We start from the raw sequence: 18,540 nt of genomic DNA, 5'->3' as shown, positions 1-18,540 counted from the left end.
TTTGTGATTCTGTGAGACCGACGCCACAGGACGAGCTGCCCCTGCTCAGAGGCCCCTCTATACAATCGCCAGGAGCCGCCCTGCGGGACCGAGCCCCGTGGCAGGGACAGCCCTCGGTGGCAGCCACGGCCGCCGCTGCGCCCCAGCCCCGCGCGGGTGGGGGGGCGGGATCAGCGCTCCCCGGCCCAGACGTTCCATAAAGGAGGCGGGGAGGCTCGGCCCGGCGGGAGGGGGCGCGCTGAGGGAAGAGCCGACACGAGTGGCGGGGAGGCGGCGCGGAGGGAGGGCAGCCTGGCTGCGGGAAGCGAGGCTCCGCGCTGGGACTGGTTCCTTCGCAGCCATTTTCCGTCCAACCAAACAGCCGATTTGCGGAGGGAGCCAACCAGGGCCGCACTGGAGGTTTGTGCCTGGCTCCGGCCAATGATTGGTAACCGGTTGCACTGCAGGCTCGAATGAAATGTCCGTCTCCCTCCCCGGGCCGCGGCGCTGCCGCCACGCCGCCGCCGCGGGCACCAGGAAGTGCGGGGCTGCCGCCCCGGGCCCCGCACCGGCCGCGCGTCGCTTTATGCGACCGGCGAGCCGAGCGGGGTGGGCGGCCGGGGAGGGGAGCGGAACGGGCGGGCAAGCAGGGAGGGGGGTGTCGCCAGGGGCGGTGGGGCGGCTGCCCCCGCCGCTGTCCCGCTCTCTCCACGGGGCCCTTCCCGCTACGGCTCCATTTTGCGGCCTAGGGCAGGGGTGGAGGCAGCAGGCGGAGCTGCCCTGCGGCCGGCCGACACCCCTCACCGCTGGCTGAGAAGCGGCGGGTACTCGCGGGCGTGCGGCCTCCCGCCATCTCTCCGTCTCCGCGCCAGCCGCGCTCGCTGCGCCCCGGGGCCGCGGCTTTGTGGCGACCCCGCCGGGCGGAGCGGGCTCGGCGCTCTTTTGTGTCCGCCCACCGAACCCCCTCCCCTCGCCACGGGAGCGAGGGGCCGTGGCCCCCACCACGCCCACGGTCCCCAGCCGGGCCGTGAGCTGGGTAGCGGTGCCACAGCGGCCCGAGCTCTCCTCCCGGTACCCCCGGCGCCGTTATCGGGACCGAAATTTCCTGAAGGGTTTGGCGGTATTTGCAGGGATGAGGAGCGTAGGGTGAGGCTCCGGGATGTGGTGCCGGTGACCGGCTGGCAGTGCGGGCGGGAATGCGAGGCCTTGGTGGGCTGCACGGGGGCCCGGCAGAGGCGCCCGGCCGCCCCCGGGCAGGTGCGGGCAGCGCGGAAATCACAGCCAGCGTGATCAACAATAAAGTTGGTGATTAACTTAGGACTCGTCGTCTTGTGCCATTTGTAAATAAGGGGTCACGATAGACGAGTTACCTTTCGAACAGATCTAAGCTGGGTGCCCGGAAGGCTCAGAGGCTGTTGGTATAAGTAGGAAGGTGTCGTCGTCGTCCCCGTCCCTCCTCCCCCTCCCCCTTTGTGCCCCAGCGCTAACTGCGTTTGCATCATTGAAGGGCATGAAATCAGGAAATGGGATCGAGCAGCTTGCAGTGGCGGAGAGGCAGCTGGGTGGCTGCCTGGATGGCTGTCCTGTGACACACATGACAGATGGGAGAGAGACGGGACCCTGCCATTATCAATGTCTACATAACTTTTCGGTGTGTGGGAGGTGTTCTTGGGCAGACCTCTGTGTGTTAGCCACTGTGCTACCTCCGGAAATTATGTAGTTGGTGATCCTGAAGAGTACCGTCGACATATTAACAACAATCCTATAGACAATCATACTGGAAAACCACAAAAATTCATATGTTCTAGTAATGTTTCTGCAGCTATGATATATATTCTGCAGTACAACCGCAGTAGAAAATCAGGTTTAGCTTTACCAATTTCTTTGAGGCTTAACCAAAAAGATTTGTTCTGAAAAGAGCTGTCAGGTAAAAGCTACCTAGTGTGGTTGGGTTGCTTTTGGGATGGCAAAATTAATGATAACAATGATCTGGACATTTTTAGGCAATGAGGAGCACAGAAATCTGTATTTTAGCCCATTCATCGACTCTATTACATGTAATAACTTTTCCTTGGCATCTTGGTGGATGGCAGTTATTGTCAATGAAAGAAAAAAAATCAACTTTCTCAAAAGCAGCTCTGGCAAAATGGTTGGAAAAAGGAAAATGGCAGGTGCCACTTTGGGCAGTATTTAGTGTCTGGCTTTAATTGGCTTGCAGGAATGGAGAAAATAAATCTATGTATAATCATTAACATATTGTTCCTAAACAATAAGCTAGTGGTTGCTTTCTTTTTATCTTTGATTATGTGACCTGTGGCATGACAGTTGCAATGTAAAGGCAAGATCTATCTTCAGTTCTCTAGGACACCCAAGATGGCTCAATCTGAACCTTTCTGAGGCCTGTGTGAGTTGCTTTTGTGCTATGCATTGAGCAGGTGGTTATACATGGTCTTGGCTGCTGGGATTTACAGCTATGGCATTATATTGGGAGAAGTTAGAAGCACTGGGTGTTACTCTTTAGACTTCTGGATTTGACCGCCACAGAGTACAAAGCTTAACTCTTTTTTGTGGTAACAATTAGATGAAGGGAGGCAATGTTCAGAAATTGAATGAAATATAATGTTTAAGATAATGTCAAGATATGAAACATTAAACACTGAAACTTTGAAAGTCTGATACCTTGTTTTGTCAACATTTAAAAAAGGTTTGCAAGGTTCTTCCTTTAGTGCTTTCAAATATAACTCTAATGGTGCTCCACCTTTAAAATTCTGCTTAGAAAGAAACTTGACTTAGTACAGAGTTTTGCAGTAGTGTTTTGATGGAACTTAGTCTTTGAAAATTGATGTTTATTGGCAGGATGCTTGTAAAAAGAGCAAAACATTACTATATATATATGCATACTAAACAATATGGGTAAATAACATTGGTAGAATAAAAGCAAGTGTCAGCAAATTCAACAGTTTTGGCCGAAAATAGTCTGGTCTGAAGCTAGTTCGGTCTGGTCTGAACTAGTTTTGTAAAACTCTTACTTGCCCTGTTGCTTTAGAGGAAAAAAGCTGCTTGGCATACTTGAGTTACTACCTCAACAAAGGAAAAATTACCTACTTAAAAATGTTACCAAACTTCTAAAAGGAAAAAGACAGGATTTATGGATTGCTGCTTTAATAAACAGATAATCTTAGTTTTTTACAAAAAAATACTAGAAAAGTATCAAAAGTACTATTGAAAGGTAATATGGGGATTTCAGTGAGGTTGCTGAAGGAAGGAGGTGCTGGTGCAGTGTGTTCAGCACTGCTTTCCTTTTCCAGCTTCTGCAAATGCAATTAAACTGCCTCCATTCCTCTGCTCATCTTATTTTCTCCTCCAGCTTCTCTCTTCTACTGCCAAAAAAGAGAAAGTGTGGAAACTGGATTTCTCCTGCTTGCTCTGTATCACTGACCCTCTCGATGTGAAAATGCATGAGGTTTTAGTCCAGCCATATATATTGCAGCTAACAGTGCTTGTGGATATTAGCCAGTCTTGGAAGGAGTCATCAGCTGCTCTAGCAGAGCTGGATCCACGTGAAGGGGGCCTGTAGTCAGTGGCACTGGGGCTTTTAAGATAAGAATAAAGTTGATAGACTGTTACATGGAGTGGGAAGGTGTAAAGGTGGCAATGCCCCTTTTGGATTTCATAAGAGAAAGTTTCCTCCCCATGGGCCAGGGGAAGGATTCTGGTATAGCCCAGATGCTAATGAGCCTTGGTGACACTGTAGTCCTCTCAGCATCAATCTGCTTTTCTCAGTGTTACTCTGCTGTGGGGGGAAACACTGAATGTAAGGGATTAGAGAAGTCTGAGATGGAGAGAGAGTGCAGCATCTGGTTTTGTTCTATGTGTGAAGGCGTTTGGCATTATATTTTTATGTGTCTGCTGAAACAATGTCCTGTGAATGCATTGACCAGTTGGTATTTCTTAAATACCTGAAGGTGGGAATTCAGTGGGAAATTAGGATCCCCAGAAGTCACTGAAAAATAAAAGAAAATTAAAGGTGCATTTTTAATGGAAAAGTCTTTCTGCTTAAGAGGCAAGGGTGCAGAAAGCTCGAATAAAACTTTGTGTCTCTGCTGTTATGTACTGATTCACCGCTTTACATCTCTTGTGACAAAGTATGGCAAAATGAATGATGTGGTTACTACCTACAGCTTTAGTTATTGTTTCTGTCCTGCTTCTTTGGCAGACATGACTGCATGGAATGTGTACCAAGTGCTTCAGTTCATTGCATATAATTTTCCACTCCCCTCTCATAGGGTAGAAATTTTGGGAGACGGGGTGGATAAATACCACATGAAATACTTAAATCACAAGAGGCCTTTGGTTTCCCTTCAAGAGGGCAGTTTGTAAGTCATTGCCATATAACTTCCTCGTTATGAAAACAAAAATCATGTTTCTTCAAATTTCTTTTTTCTTCTTTGTTTTTCCTTTTATACTGATCTAAGTTTTAGTCCTCTCTTCTCAGTGCTAGCAGGCTTGGGCTTGTATTCTTCTTTAGTTATAATTTAGCTGAGCCACTGGTATTGACTGCAGTCTTAAGGGAGCTTATAAGATTAAACAGGATGCAAGATTTACTTTGAGATACTGATGTTTTATTAGTTTAGTACAGAGATATTATAGGAACAGTCTGAGTTGTGAGCAGCTGACAGGAGCAAATTTTTTTTAAGCATCCTCAAGAATATTTATACCAAATGTCAGTGTAAACCTGTGTGTTCATTCATTCATGTGCATCTTATCATTGAACCTTCTTTGATGCTCTTGAAATGTTTCTCTTATAACATATTTCTTCGGTTAATTTCCATGCATCTAGGGATATACAAACTATGTATATCCCTAGTAATATTCTTTTATTATTAGAGAGAGAAAAAACAAACAGAAAGCCACTAACAGAAAGCATTGTGCTGCTGCTCTGTATTCAGATTTTAATTGTGCTGTGTAGTGCTGAATGTTTGTCCTGTACTTGTTTACTCTCCCTGGTTGTTGATAAAATCAGATAGTGGCATGGTCATTTTAGAGACTGACATGTCATCCAGTCCATGTGTATCCATGGAGGAGCTTCATTGTCTTCCTAGCACAGGAAGCTGAGGATAATGTACAACCTGTAGTAATTGCTTCCTGCAGTTATGCACTGCACTTGCTGCTGGAGGACTGAGGTGTTGGAAGCCCTCCCTCGTGCAATTTGGCAGCCACACAGAGGTAGGAGATGCTCTTGTGTTAAAAAGCACTGCAATGTTTGCAGGCTGAAACTGCCATGCAAATGTGATGTATAATCTGCAAATGGCTACTTCTCCTTAAAGCAAGTTGTAACAATTTGGCAATCTAAAGCAAAATCTGAGAGGAAAGTTCTTTCCCACCTAAACCTTTTAGGATTAGATCTTCCAGGATTTTGCCTGTTCTAGCATCTACTTCCATCTGAAGTAGCAGATCTTCCTACTAAATGGGCCAATATAAGAACTGTTGGCCTTTTTAGTCTCCTAGTGACTGCAGTTAGTGTAGGTGAGGTGTTGTTTCTATGCTATACTGCACTGCTGCCTTTTCCAGAGCAACTTCATGGACACAGAATTTAGTTTGTGTCATAGTTTTGGAAGTGTTTTATTGGTTGTTTGGGGTTTTTGTTTGTTTAAAGGAGGGGGATTAATTAGCAACAGTGTAGTGAGAAGATTGAAGAAAATGTTTTCTCGTTTTCTGAACATTGTTGTATGTGTTACAGAACTTGTGCTGAGCTTGACAGTCAGATAATGTGGGGATTAACTGGAGTTTTGAACACCTGAAATTAAAACTGTAATGTGTGAGCATATAACTGTTTGTTATGAGATGGCTGGGATAGCCGTGGCCACGTTTTCCTGCAAGGTCGTGTTTGTCATCCATCAGGCTCAAAGAAATACTAGTAGGGTGACTTGGATGGCACATTAATTACAGCTGCTATATTCAGATGCCTGGATCTAGATTTGAATTGAATGACAACTCTGGCTGAAATTCTTCCATCAACTTACTTGGATTGAAGTAGTGTGCTGAGATCCCCTCCTTCCCTCACAGTGTGGTCAGCTGGAGGAGGCATGTGGGGCAGCTGGGCCAGCTCTGTCTGTGGTGGCCTTCAAGATGTGGCTGGAGAAAACCTTGAGTGCTCTGCTCTGAGCTTGGAGTTGACCCTGCTTTTAGCAGGGGCTGGAGTAGAGACCTCCCACAGCCACTTCCAACATGAATTATCCTGTGGGCCTGGATCACGACCTGGTTATGCTGAGCATTATGCAGAAGGGTGTTAGTGCTGTCCCTCATCTCCTGTCCCAAAGTTGTCCTGGCAGCTAAAAATCTTTCTTCAAGTAATACCAACAGAAGTAATTTCAGTTGATGTTAAGCTGTCAATACCTGTTTTCTTTATCTGAGTCAGATCTGTCTTTTTCTGTTGCAAGCCTTTTCCTGTCAATTTTGCTAATCACTATTTTACATTCATAGTGCTGATAAATGTCCACACAAATGCCCAATAATGGTGAAATAATACATCCTGTAAGTAGATCTGGAAATATGTGCACAGAAAAAAATAGAAGCAAAGGTATTACCTTGAGGATGCATTAGTTTAATATGACCAAAATGTCTGTAGATGCAGCACAGGTTTGAAAGAGATTCAAGCAGGAATTGTCTATTGAAAGCAAGCTGGGCTAATGAAAGTAAGATGTTTTCTTAGTGTTGCTGGGTCTTGGCAATAAAGATTCAGATGGAGTAGCCTGCAGGAGAGGTGAGCAGAAACCAGTTAGTTATCACATCATGTCAGAAATTTGAAGAATATTGCAACCCTGAAGGAAGGAAATAATTTAGAAGAAATGTTTCACAGAAGATTGAAAAAAGAGAAGGAAAGAAAGATCAAGGTATAAAAATACCTCGTATTGGGGCTGGTAAAGATTGAGATCCTAAATTAAATTCCATCAGTGATCAGAGAGCCAAAACTGAGAAGACTACCAGAAAACTCTAACATAATTTTGGAGGTAGCTTTTGGGATTTACCAGACTGCAATTTTAATTCTTTCAGAGTGCAGAAGGGAGAGGGAGGCACAATTCTCTTAATGATGTGTAATGTCAATTTTGGTGATCATGACATGCAGAATTGTGATATCCTTGCATTGTCATTACAGTAAGCTGAGAAAGCAAACTGCAGACCCCTTGGGAGATTGAAAAGCAAAGTTAAATCTCCCAACAAAGAATCTGCAAAATGTGGATAAAGTGAATTTATGTTAAGGATGGCACATGGAAGGTTGATGCCTAAAATACTGCCCTTCCTTTGGGTAGAGCTACTGTGTAAGAAGTGAAGGAGGTTTGCAAAAGCCCAGCAAAAGGGACCTGAAATTCTTTATGGAAGTGTAATATTCTGTTCAATGAAGAAGAGCTGGAATAGTCTTTTTCTCTTGAACAGCTCCTAAAGCTCTGTCAAGCTATTGTTGGAATGTGAGCAGCGCTTGCGTTATTTGTGCATCTCTGGCCAAATGTAACACTGGACATTGCTGGAAGGTTTCAAAGTGAAACTCAGCCCTGTGGCCACAAGCAAAGTGCAGATTAGCGAAAGGTTAAATGCTCATATTTCTGGGTAGATGTAAAAAAATCACAACATTGCTTCTCCCTCTCTCCCTCCCTTCTCTCCCTCTGTGTTGTCTCACTGACAACAACCACGAGATCCTTCAAAGACACCAAGGTACCCATACAGTGAATGTGGGGTCAATGAGTGAAGTCAGCTGGGTTCTGCCTCTCCAGGGCCCATGTGTGTAGCTTGTCAGTAAGAAGGAGAGAAGCACAGGCTCTTTTGACTTCCCTTTTTCTCCTGGCTTTTAAGTTACCTATTAAACTGTGACCGCCCCCATCTCCAAACCGTCATGAAGAAGTCTTCTTTTTGGCCACCACATCAGAACCTTGAGAGAAGAGCACCAAAGGATGCCCAGAAAGTGAGGCAGGGCAGGACCATGGAATTCTAAAATGTGACTCAGATGGCACATAGGAGTAGCTGGTGTCTCAGGGAGGATGAGAATGCGGAGCTGGTCCCACAGTCTGGCTAGAAGTTTATCAGTGGGCTTGACAAACCAACACGAAGAGTAAAGGTGAGTGAGTGAGTGAGTGAGTGAGTGAGTGAGTGAGTGAGTGAGTGAGTGAGTGAGTGAGTGATGCATTCTGTGTAGGAACTAATAGGTAAAGCATTCAGTGAACAGGGGGCTGATGTAGGTTTTGAGGGTTGTTCAAGATACCTTGCACATTCTGGTCAGACTTTCACAGGAGCTATGTGTTACATAAACCAAATGATTCTGTCATGGCCTGTGCCTCTGGCCGAGTTTGTTGAAAAGCCTCACAAAACAGTTGAACTATTTCCATTGTCAGTACGACTCATTAATGACAGTGGGGATGCTGTTCTCCAATAGCAAAATATTTATGCTTTGTATAAAGTGATCTCATAGTTTGTGCTGGGTTTGAGTAATAGCTGCACTTAGTGATGTAACAATCGCACCTGAAAGGTTTCCTTCTTCTGGTTGTAGATGGATGGTGACAGCTCCACAACAGATGCTTCTCAGTTAGGAATTGCTGGAGATTACATTGGTGGCAGTCATTATGTCATACAGCCTCAGGATGGTAAGAAGTGAGAGAGAAAATGCTACTATTTCTCTGCATATGTGTGTATACATAAATTTTCTTCCAGTTCTTATATCATTCTCTGCTATCTTCTCTCAGGCTAAGAATTTGCCATTGTTTTTGTAATGCCTCACTGTATAAAGCATTTTCTACAGTTTGAAGGGGGGAGTTGGATTTTTTGATGTTGGTACAGAGACCTTAGGGGGATGACAAAAAAATTTATGTTATAGGAAGCAGTTTGTATTTTGGCATGGCATTAATAATGGTTGTTGATCAGAGCCATGTACACTTCAGTGCATAATGTGATTAAATGCTATCTTTATAAAGGTACCCTGATGTTGCATCTATTTTTAAAATTATTTCTATGATGTTAACACATTGTGTTTTCAAAGGTCTTCATCCTACAGTGTAAGATTTTAAACTGAATTATTGCCTGTTGTCTATCAAATATAATTTCTGTTAACTTTTCTTCATTTCATTAGACACAGAAGACAGCATGAATGATCATGAAGATACAAACGGTTCAAAAGAGAGTTTCAGAGAACAAGATATATATCTTCCAATTGCAAATGTGGCAAGGATAATGAAAAATGCCATACCCCAAACAGGAAAGGTAATACTGTTGTCTGGTAAAGAAAGTGTGTTAATGAGTTTTATTCCTTCCTCTCCATGAACTTGAGCTGATTAGAACAACATATTTTTCCAAATGATGCTGGTTTATTGAAGAAAAGCATTATAAAGGAAAGGGGAAAAAGCCCCAGGAGCAGGAGGTGATTGAGACTAAGCCAATCACTAAGAATATTTTCTATGCAATTCTCTTGAGAGATTTAGTCTGCTTTCATTGATGTGCACAAAATTTGGAATAAGTGAAAAATTTTGGCTGAAATAGAAATTCAGTGCTCATCCTGAAGGGAAGAGAATGGTTAGCCTTCCATTGCCCAAATATTTGCATACCCAAATGCCAAAGTGACATAAGAAGTCTGCTTTATATCATGGAGCAGATAAGGCTAGATATTGAGAGCCTTGTTTATTTCTTACTTCTAAGAATAGACTTTTTAATCCATTCTGCTGAGCTGGTGATTGTATAAGTACTTCTTCATTCTACTGGTTTATCTTAAATCTTTGCATTGCAAAGAGCAAATCTATGATTTGCTCTTTCTCTATTGTATTCCAATACAATTCCAGCCACAGTAACATTTCCTCCAGCTAAAACTGATCTCTTTGGAGATCACTCTAAATAGAAGCAAGACATCATTTACTCGCCTCTGCTTGTATTTTCATAGTGTTCAGGGCTTTCTGGAGATCTGAATGTTACATTTATAACTTTGCTGTGAAAAACTGTACCCTAGTTCATATTGTCATAAATTTTTAGTGATCAAAATGAGATTTTTCTTTAGAATTTAGCATATGGGATGTGGAGCTATTGTGAAAAATAAGGATGGTTTTTTGTAAAAAACTGCAAGAGAAGCTGCTGACTGATGACTTCTGAAAATCTCACCCTACATGTCTGAAAATATCAGAGGAGCTGGTGAAGACTCTGCACACAGTTACTGCTTCAATTTTTTAGGTTCTTTTCATGTGAAGAATAAGAATCTTAATTATTATAATCTTCTTACTGATTCTTATCAGCTTCCCAAGTAATCATGAGTAATACTTTCTGTAATTTTAAGTCAGGTAAATTACTTTTGTCCAGCTGAAAGCTGTAATCAAATTTACTTACTTCATTCTTGCCAGGGGCATATGTTGCTTCATTTGAGTTCTCATTTGGTAAATTTATACCAGAGCATATATATATATGTATATATATGTATATGTACATGTATATATGTGTGTATATATATGTATATTTATTTGGTAAATTTATAATAAAGCATTAGAAAGGCTTTCTGGTAGATGTATATTCCAGTGCTTGAATCTAGGCAGGATAAAAATACTTGTCAGTGCTGAATTGGTGGGAATGTGATGAACTGAGGTTGGAGCTACCAGGTCTCTTAAAAAGAAGAGGAAGTGGGCTGTGACATTGTGATGAACGGGTTTGAAGAGACATAGGTAAGCAAAGCAAGAAGCATCTGGGTGTAAGAGCTTGTATAGAACTTAGGACTTCAGGAGATCCTGGCAGTTGGCTGTGCTGCTTGAAATAGTAAAACATGAGTAAAATCACATTGCAGCTGGTCTTATGTAGAGGAGTGAGGACATCCAGTGGTTTGCTGTGCAGGTGTTGCCTAAATGGGTATTATCATTGGGATTTGGAATGTTTCCTCTATTATGTACTCTTTGGGGGGTTAGTGGTGAGTTTTTTAAAGTCTTATGTCTTTATTAATGATTTTGTGATACTTTTTTCCTTACTAGATTGCTAAGGATGCAAAGGAATGTGTACAAGAGTGTGTAAGTGAATTCATCAGCTTTATAACATCAGAAGCAAGTGAGAGGTGTCACCAAGAGAAAAGAAAGACCATCAATGGAGAGGATATTCTCTTTGCCATGTCTACCTTGGGGTTTGATAGTTATGTTGAACCTTTGAAGTTATACCTCCAAAAATTCAGAGAGGTTGGTATATATGGGTATTTGCTCATTTATTTAACCTGGTTGCATTTATCCTTAGCTCTCTGTTGTTGTAACTGTATAATGGCTAACTTGCACAGTATCTCACAGCTCTTGGTTAGGGAGTAATGTTATGTTTAAAAGCATTCCAGAGGACTCTTGACTCTCAGAGGATGTCAAGAGAAAAAGGAGGAAGTAAACATTTTGGTTAGACTTGCTGATTCAGAGTAGTTAAAGCTTTCAACTTTATTCAATATTCTTCAATATTCAATATTATTCAAATTCTCTAATATATTGGTGGTCATAAATTGCTCTGCTCTTTGAAGTGCCTATTAAGAATGTTTAATTTGATCTTTGGGTTCAGTCAGTATGTACTGACTACATCCTCTGAGGAACTGGCCTAATGCCTATTGTTTGTCTGGACTTCAGGTCTGCAAAAGAAAAAAGCTGTTTTTCTCAAGTTGGAATAATGATTCACATGGAAAACTATCTGTTTCAATGGGTTTTTTAAAATTACTATTTTAGCTTGTCCCTCAGTTTGCTTTTGATACATAGTACATGCTAGATATGTGATCCAAACAGTTAATTTAATTTATCCCTTCTGTAGCAGAAAGTGACTTTATTCCTCTCAGCAGTTTAGACCTTATCAAAAAAGGAAGTTGCTTCCGCTTGAGATTTTTTTTTCTGGTCTGCCTCCTCCTGTCTAAATTGCCAGAACAGTAGATAAGGGTGCTCTTCTGAGTTTCTTTGTTTTGTAAACCTAAGATTTTTTTAGTTCAGACTTGCTAACCGTATTTGTTTTGCTAACAACACTTGAAGCTTCCCCTTCCCAGAAGGTCATTTGCTGAATAACTGAGTAACAGGAGGTATAAAGTTGGAGTAGTGCTATGTGCCTTTTCCAGTTCTGTGTGGCAGTTGCGCATGCTGTGATAGGGCTGTATGTGCTTTTAAAAAGGCAAGTATTCCCTAACTAGTTCCAGTTCTTACCAAATAAGTCTGAAGTGGGTCTGTGATACTTTCATTCTTAATTGATCAGTTTTGCAGATTATAGATACTGTGGTAGCAGAGTAATTTGATTGGATTTTAATTGCATGGATGGGTTAAACAGCTTTGCTCATCAGTTTTAAATCTCCTTTCCAGCAAGGGTGTCTTCAGGGTGAAATACTTCAGTTTTGTAATTGAGTATTTTGTCTGAAGCAAGCAGTTGCAGAGAATCTTTTTTATGCCCACATTATTTTTCTAGACATTCTTATGTAATAGCATAGAGCATCAAAAACTGCATGCAGATGACTTGGGGCCTTGGCTTTCTATATTGATATCCTTTCTGGCTGTAGTCCTTGATGTGGGAGAAGAAATTCCAAATCTTGGTTTTAAATGTCAGCTCTTAGTTTATGGTGATGGTGCTTGTGTGTGGTTGGTAAGCAAATGTTGCACATTCTTGATAGGTGAGACTCTGTGATTTCTTGTAAATTCTCCTTCTGGATTACCACAGATTTTGAACTTTCTGCAGAAGGTGAAAAGCCTTTCTTAGAACCACACAGTCCTAGTTTGACAAGTTTTTGTTTCAGGAGTATGGTTAAGATGAAAAACACTTATGTAATATGCACATTCTCAAATCCCATAGAGTTTTACAGTTCTTGGAATTTCAAGCTCCAGCTGTTGCACTGTAACTCTTCTGCAAGTTTCAAACCTTGGCTAGAGTTCCTGGGGCTTTGAAAAAAATCTCAAGCTTTTTTTCTGCTTATTTTGTGCTCTCTCTTCTTAGGCAATGAAAGGAGAAAAGGGAATTGGGGGAACAGTTACAACTGCAGATGGTCTAAGTGAGGAGCTCACAGAAGAAGCATTTAGTGAGTAGTACTTTTTAATGTATTATGTTCTTACTACAGCTGTTGTAAATACAGCACTTCTGGCAGCATTCTTACTTGAGGAATATATCCTGGACTAGTAATAGCTCATGTCAATTGTGAAAAATTTATAAATGCATATATTAGTCCTTGTATACACTTAAACACAGGTTGTAATGAAAGGTGCAAACCTTTTTTTTCCTTTCCCCCCAGTAGCTACATATTTAGGCCCCGTCCATTCTACTTGCAAGACTCTTGGGGGAAAAAAGTTAAACTGACTTGAGGAGCTCATCTTTGAGAAATGAGGCAGAGAAGAAAATCATCTTTGTCTAATTCTAAAGACCTTAATATTTCTTACATTCAAAAGAATGCACAGATTGGCAGCTAGAAGGTGTAGGGTGTAGCATTCAGAGTAGTTTTCTTCCTTTTACTGTGGATTAAAACCTGTCAGTTTTTTGGGATTTACACTGATTTTGTTGGTGCTGATTTTTGCGTGTAGTCTCCACCTTGGCTTTTAAATGTTATGGGTTGGTAGTGTTGAACGTGATAGAAGACAAATTAGAAAGCACAGCTCTAGTCCTATCTACTGACAAGCTTTAGGTTTTTAAGTATGTGATAAAATCACTGGTAAACCACCAAACTAGCAAAACTTCAAAGCCTGAGGGCTAAAATGACCTGTTCAGGATTGGAAATACACTTTGCTCTCAGTTTGACTTTGGCTGCATAAAACAATGCAGTCTTGTTGTGTCTCTTCTAGCCTGGAAGAGGAGCTTATAAAACTGGCTGGAAATTAGGAATCTAAATCTAAATATTGCAAGGGTCCCTTCTAATATTTAGATTCAGATTCTTAAAAACTTCAGGTTGCTGTGACTTGAAAAGAGCAACTTTAGAAATGTCCTGGCAGGATTAAGGATGCAAAGGAGCTGTTGCAGTATTAAAAGAAAGTTAAAAAAAAAATATGTTAAATAACTGATCATGTCAAGTGCTGCAGGTTTTTCCCTTCACAGGGGCAGCTCTGTCTGGAATGAATGATGGTGTCACTGCAGCAGTAGTAGTGATAGCTGTGCTTCTGTGGCATAACCCTCAGATCTCTGTGGTGGCCTCATGCCGGGGCTGGGTTGGGGTCTCTCCATTAAGCTGTGTTGGATGTGGAATGTGCACATTGAAGAGCAGTAAATTTTGGACCTGCCAGAGCCACTCTCACTAATCTTCATGCATCTCTCAGCCTGCAACTGAAGCAATTGAAATTTTGTTCAATGAAGGAGGAAGGAAAAAAAATAAAAACAACCAACCAACCAACGAACCAAAAATCTAATTACAAAACCCTCAAACATCAGCTTTCAAATGAAAACTGTTAGGATTATGCTGTGCTTTCAGAATTTTGTATTGGTTATGCATCTTGTTTATATTTAGTAACTACATGAACAAAACCTTATTATTTGTGTCCTAGGGGAATATGTGCTACAGTGACAACCTACAGTATAAATCAGTGTGCTGCTTTGCTTTCAAATAGCAGTTGTAAGGCACCTACTCTGAGTGTGAGAGCTTAATATGCATATTTGTGAAGGTCTACCTTGGGGCATCACTCCCTGTGTTTTCTCTTGGTATCTCAGAAGTACTTTTTACTCCTTTTGTTGGCCTCCTCTTTCCTCTGCAAAATCAGAGCTCTTCTGTGTGCCCTAAAGGACATGCTGAAGTCGACCACTACAATGTCAGGCTCTGGCAGTGCCTTTTATTTTTTGTTATTGCCTGTTCCTGTTCCTCTTTTCTGCCTTCCATGGAGCTTCTGTATTATGGAGTCCCTGATGGATCCCAATTTATAAAGCAGCACAATGATTTAATTGAGTTCCTCCCACATGGCTATGCTCAAGTGCTAAACAAAGCCAACTGAATTCTTCAGGCTTGTTGGATACTGAGCACTGGAGATGGCCTTTTCAGTGGTCAGGGTAGTGAGCTCCGCTCCATTTGCCTGTGTGCAGGTTTGGACATTCTGCTTACTCTCAGAACAAAATCAAGTTGGATTTTATTATTTCTTCTGAATGGGAATAAACTTGTTCACCTGTAGCACTTGGTAACAAGTGTGAATTTACCAGTGTAGGATGGTAACTCAGGAGATTAATGGCTCTGTAGTCCTGGAGTGGACCACAGTTATTTAATGGTGACAGACACATCAAACAAGGCTCTGTATATCAAGCATTCCTGCCTAATGTTTTTAAAATGCTCTTTCTTTCAGCTAACCAGTTGCCAGCAGGCTTAATAACCACAGATGGCCAACAGCAGAATGTTATGGTCTATACAACATCATATCAACAGGTATGATCCTGTATCTTGTCCCCTACTCTCCCTTCTGCTGCTAAAATCCAAACACTTGTTCAGCTGCTTTGTTCTGAAAGATGAGAATTAATTTTATATAGTCCTTTGGTGGTGGCTGTCATGCCATTCTGACACTGAGAATTCATGGCTGCTTGCTTTGAACTGCTCTGCAGCTTCAGAAAATGTGCAGTGGAATGTAAGCTTGAATTTTCTTTCTCTAGATCTCTGGTGTTCAACAAATTCAGTTCTCATGATTTTGAAGAAAATTTTCCATCTGGGAACATGAGACGGAAAACCTGTGCAACTCTAACGAAGAGGCAGTTTTAATGACTGGTGAAGAGATTTATCTCTTTGTATATTAAATAGCTGTAATGTAGCTACCAGAAGCTTGACTAATTGAGGTGAGAGTTCTGACTCAAATCTTTTTCATGATGATTTTAAAGAAATAATTGGATTTTAAAGGTATTAAAGTATTTTTGTTTTGTACAAGAGTTTGTTGCTCTGTATAACTCCTGTATGCATTGTATATTGCAATTTATTACTGTCAGAGATTTGTAGACAGTTTCTTATTTTCATATTGAATCATGTTACTTTTGTAATTCAGGTGAACAGCTGGGTTAATTCATGCTTACCCTTTGAATAAAATTGTAAGGGTAAAGTTCATTTTTGAATGCAAGTTGCCTTTATTATAAAGATTGAGTTAGTCTTGGTTATGTAACTTGTCTTGCATGACAACCTCAACTAACCTGACACGTCAGCTTATTTATTGAGATTTTGTAAGGGACTTTTTCCTCATGAAACTAGCAGCTCAAAAGCATTGCTACAATTGTTTTTTCTAATGTAACTTCTGAATTAAAGGTTAATCAAAACCAATGAATGCTCTACTACATTTAGAGGTTTAGAGCTTACAACAGTGTTAATGAAAGCAATGCAGGTTTTCTTTTTTAAAATTTTTTTCAGTTGCATTAATTCTTGTTCGAATTACTTTGATACTTTTAAGGTAGTCTTTCTGCTATTGAAATAACTCCTCCTTTTTATGTATGGCTTGTAGAATCCCAAACTTTGAAATCCAAGGGTAGGGGGGATTTTATAGTCCTTGTGGTAAAAGATCTCATTTTAATTTTTTACTGAAATGTTTTAACATTTCTTGTGAGCCTGTGGAAACTCAAAAGTGGTAGTGACTTTCTGTGTCTGGGCTGCATGTTGTGTGGGTGTGTATGGGCATGAGTGGCTGACAGCTGATTAAGTGATACAAATCTGAAATGGAAGACAGACTTCAGGTTTGCTGTCTCTTTCTTGGTTTTGCAATAAACTCTACCTAGGTAATGTAGTTCTGTATATTAAGTGAGCTGTTCTTGGTAACATTGCTGTTTCTTCATAATTGGATGGGTAATTTTGTTGCCATGTCTTAGCCTATTAGAGTAGGGATGAAGGTTTTAGTAATAGCTTACTCAGACTGGATTTTGGGACCTTCCGTATTTTTACTGTTTCCAGTGGACTGAAATGTAATATATTTATTATCCTTCTAATAAGGATAATAAATATATTATCCTTATTAGAAGGATAATAAATATATCCTTAAATTAATAACAGGTATGTTATTAATTTAAGCAAACCACACCTTGAAACTCTTGCCATATGATCTCTTGCTGGTTTTGTCTTTTCTTTAAAAAAAAAAAAGAAATGTAATAGTTCAATATTGGGAAATTAGCATAACCTAAGATATCCCAGCTCTTTAGCAAAACAAAAACTTCATGTGCAGATTTGAGCAGTGTTTCCTACCAGTCAGCGTCCTGCTGGCAGAGCCTCTGGAGACGATCCAGTGTATTCAGGGCAGTCTGCAGGATGTTCTGGGCTTTGTGGCTGCCTGTTGTTGTTCAGCAGCTATGAGCAAATGGAGTTTCTCATTAAATGTAAAACTGAATAACACAATCCCTGCAAGAGCCCCTTCTGTTTCTATTCCATTTATTTCAGGCCAGCATAGCCTGTTCTTGCTGTTCCCAGATTTGCAATGGAAAAAAGCTGTGATACCAAGTAAGGAGAAGCTAGGAAAGATTTGGCATTTTGATATATAGAAAGTGGGTTGAGGTGATCCCACACACTTGAAACAAGAAACATTTTTCAGGCTCCCTTCTCTGCTGTGAATTTAGGTTGATGTGTGTTAAGTTTGTAGTTTATACTCCATCATGTGAGCAATGAAGCTGATACCTAGTTTTTCCTTTTTGTTTCTTCTCCCTTTGAGGGCCAGGGACAAAACTGCATAACTTCTCATTCTCTTCCTGAAACCACAGCAGTAAAAGCAATAGTACAAAACTTTGTTCCATGTCTCTCTGAAACCTTTCTCCTGATAAAATTTTGCAGGGTAGCCATGGTACACCAAATAAAAAAAATGTGGTCTGAAAAAATACTTGCCTAATTTTATTAGCAGCAGCACAACCAGTGCATTCTTTATATTCAACAAATCTGTGTTCTCATTTTTTCTGTTTGGGTGTTTAAAATTTACAAGTAGCTAAGACCTGGACCAAGAATGACCATTCTTGCTACATCTCGCCTGCTTCTACAACACTCCTGTCTTTAGTCCTCTGAATGTTTTTTTGAACTAAGATACCCCCAAACTGAGCTTGAGTTCGAGACAGCTGTGGCAGCATATGTTAAGACTTGGAGAAAGGCTGCTTGAAAAGCAGTGATGTTCAAAGATCTTTTTCCAAGAGCAGTGACTTTTTAGGTGCCTTTTCACAAGACAAGCAAGTTTTACCACAGTAATTTTTTGAAAAATGCATTTTTGTATAACTTGATCCTTCTGGTATTTCTTTATAGGGTGCTTTTGGTATCTTTAAAAGCACAAAAATGCTGTTATCTCTAGTCCAAATGCAGTTGTGAGAAAAGCTGATTTCGATGATGTTCTTGTATATCCAATTTTCTCTTGGGTACACCTCTCTGTTAAGGGCAAAAAGGATTTTAGCTCACGAACTGGCAGACCTCATTGAGAGAGCTTTAAACTAAGTTTGAAAGGGGAAGGGGAACCAGCTGAGCTATCTGGAAACAGGCCCAAAAATTGTAAACGTAAGATAGGGGTGAACTCAGTTGCCCAGATGAGGTGCATGTATACCAATGCACGCAGTTTGGGCAATAAACAAGAAGAGCTGGCGGCCATGGGGAAACTGCAGAGCTATGATGTAGTTGCCATCACGGAAACGTGGTGGGATGACTCACATAACTGGAGTACTACA

The 18,540-nt window shown here is 41.1% G+C and overlaps 1 protein-coding gene across 1 annotated transcript; it reads left to right on the top strand.

The window, feature by feature from the left end:
* Positions 1-275: 275 nt before the first annotated feature.
* On the top strand, positions 276-16,640 carry NFYB (nuclear transcription factor Y subunit beta). The gene is made up of 7 exons (XM_058023613.1): positions 276-399; positions 8,519-8,612; positions 9,095-9,225; positions 10,962-11,159; positions 12,919-13,000; positions 15,231-15,310; positions 15,532-16,640. The coding sequence occupies exons 2-7, from the start codon at positions 8,519-8,521 to the stop codon at positions 15,562-15,564; spliced, it is 618 nt and encodes a 205-aa protein (XP_057879596.1). The 5' UTR covers positions 276-399; the 3' UTR covers positions 15,565-16,640.
* The last annotated feature ends 1,900 nt before the right edge of the window (positions 16,641-18,540 follow it).

Source organism: Melospiza georgiana, chromosome 4 (genome assembly GCF_028018845.1).
Source record: "Melospiza georgiana isolate bMelGeo1 chromosome 4, bMelGeo1.pri, whole genome shotgun sequence".
NCBI classification, from domain to species: domain Eukaryota; kingdom Metazoa; phylum Chordata; class Aves; order Passeriformes; family Passerellidae; genus Melospiza; species Melospiza georgiana.
Note: the sequence above shows the minus strand (reverse complement) of the source record. Positions and strands in the feature narration are given on the sequence as shown.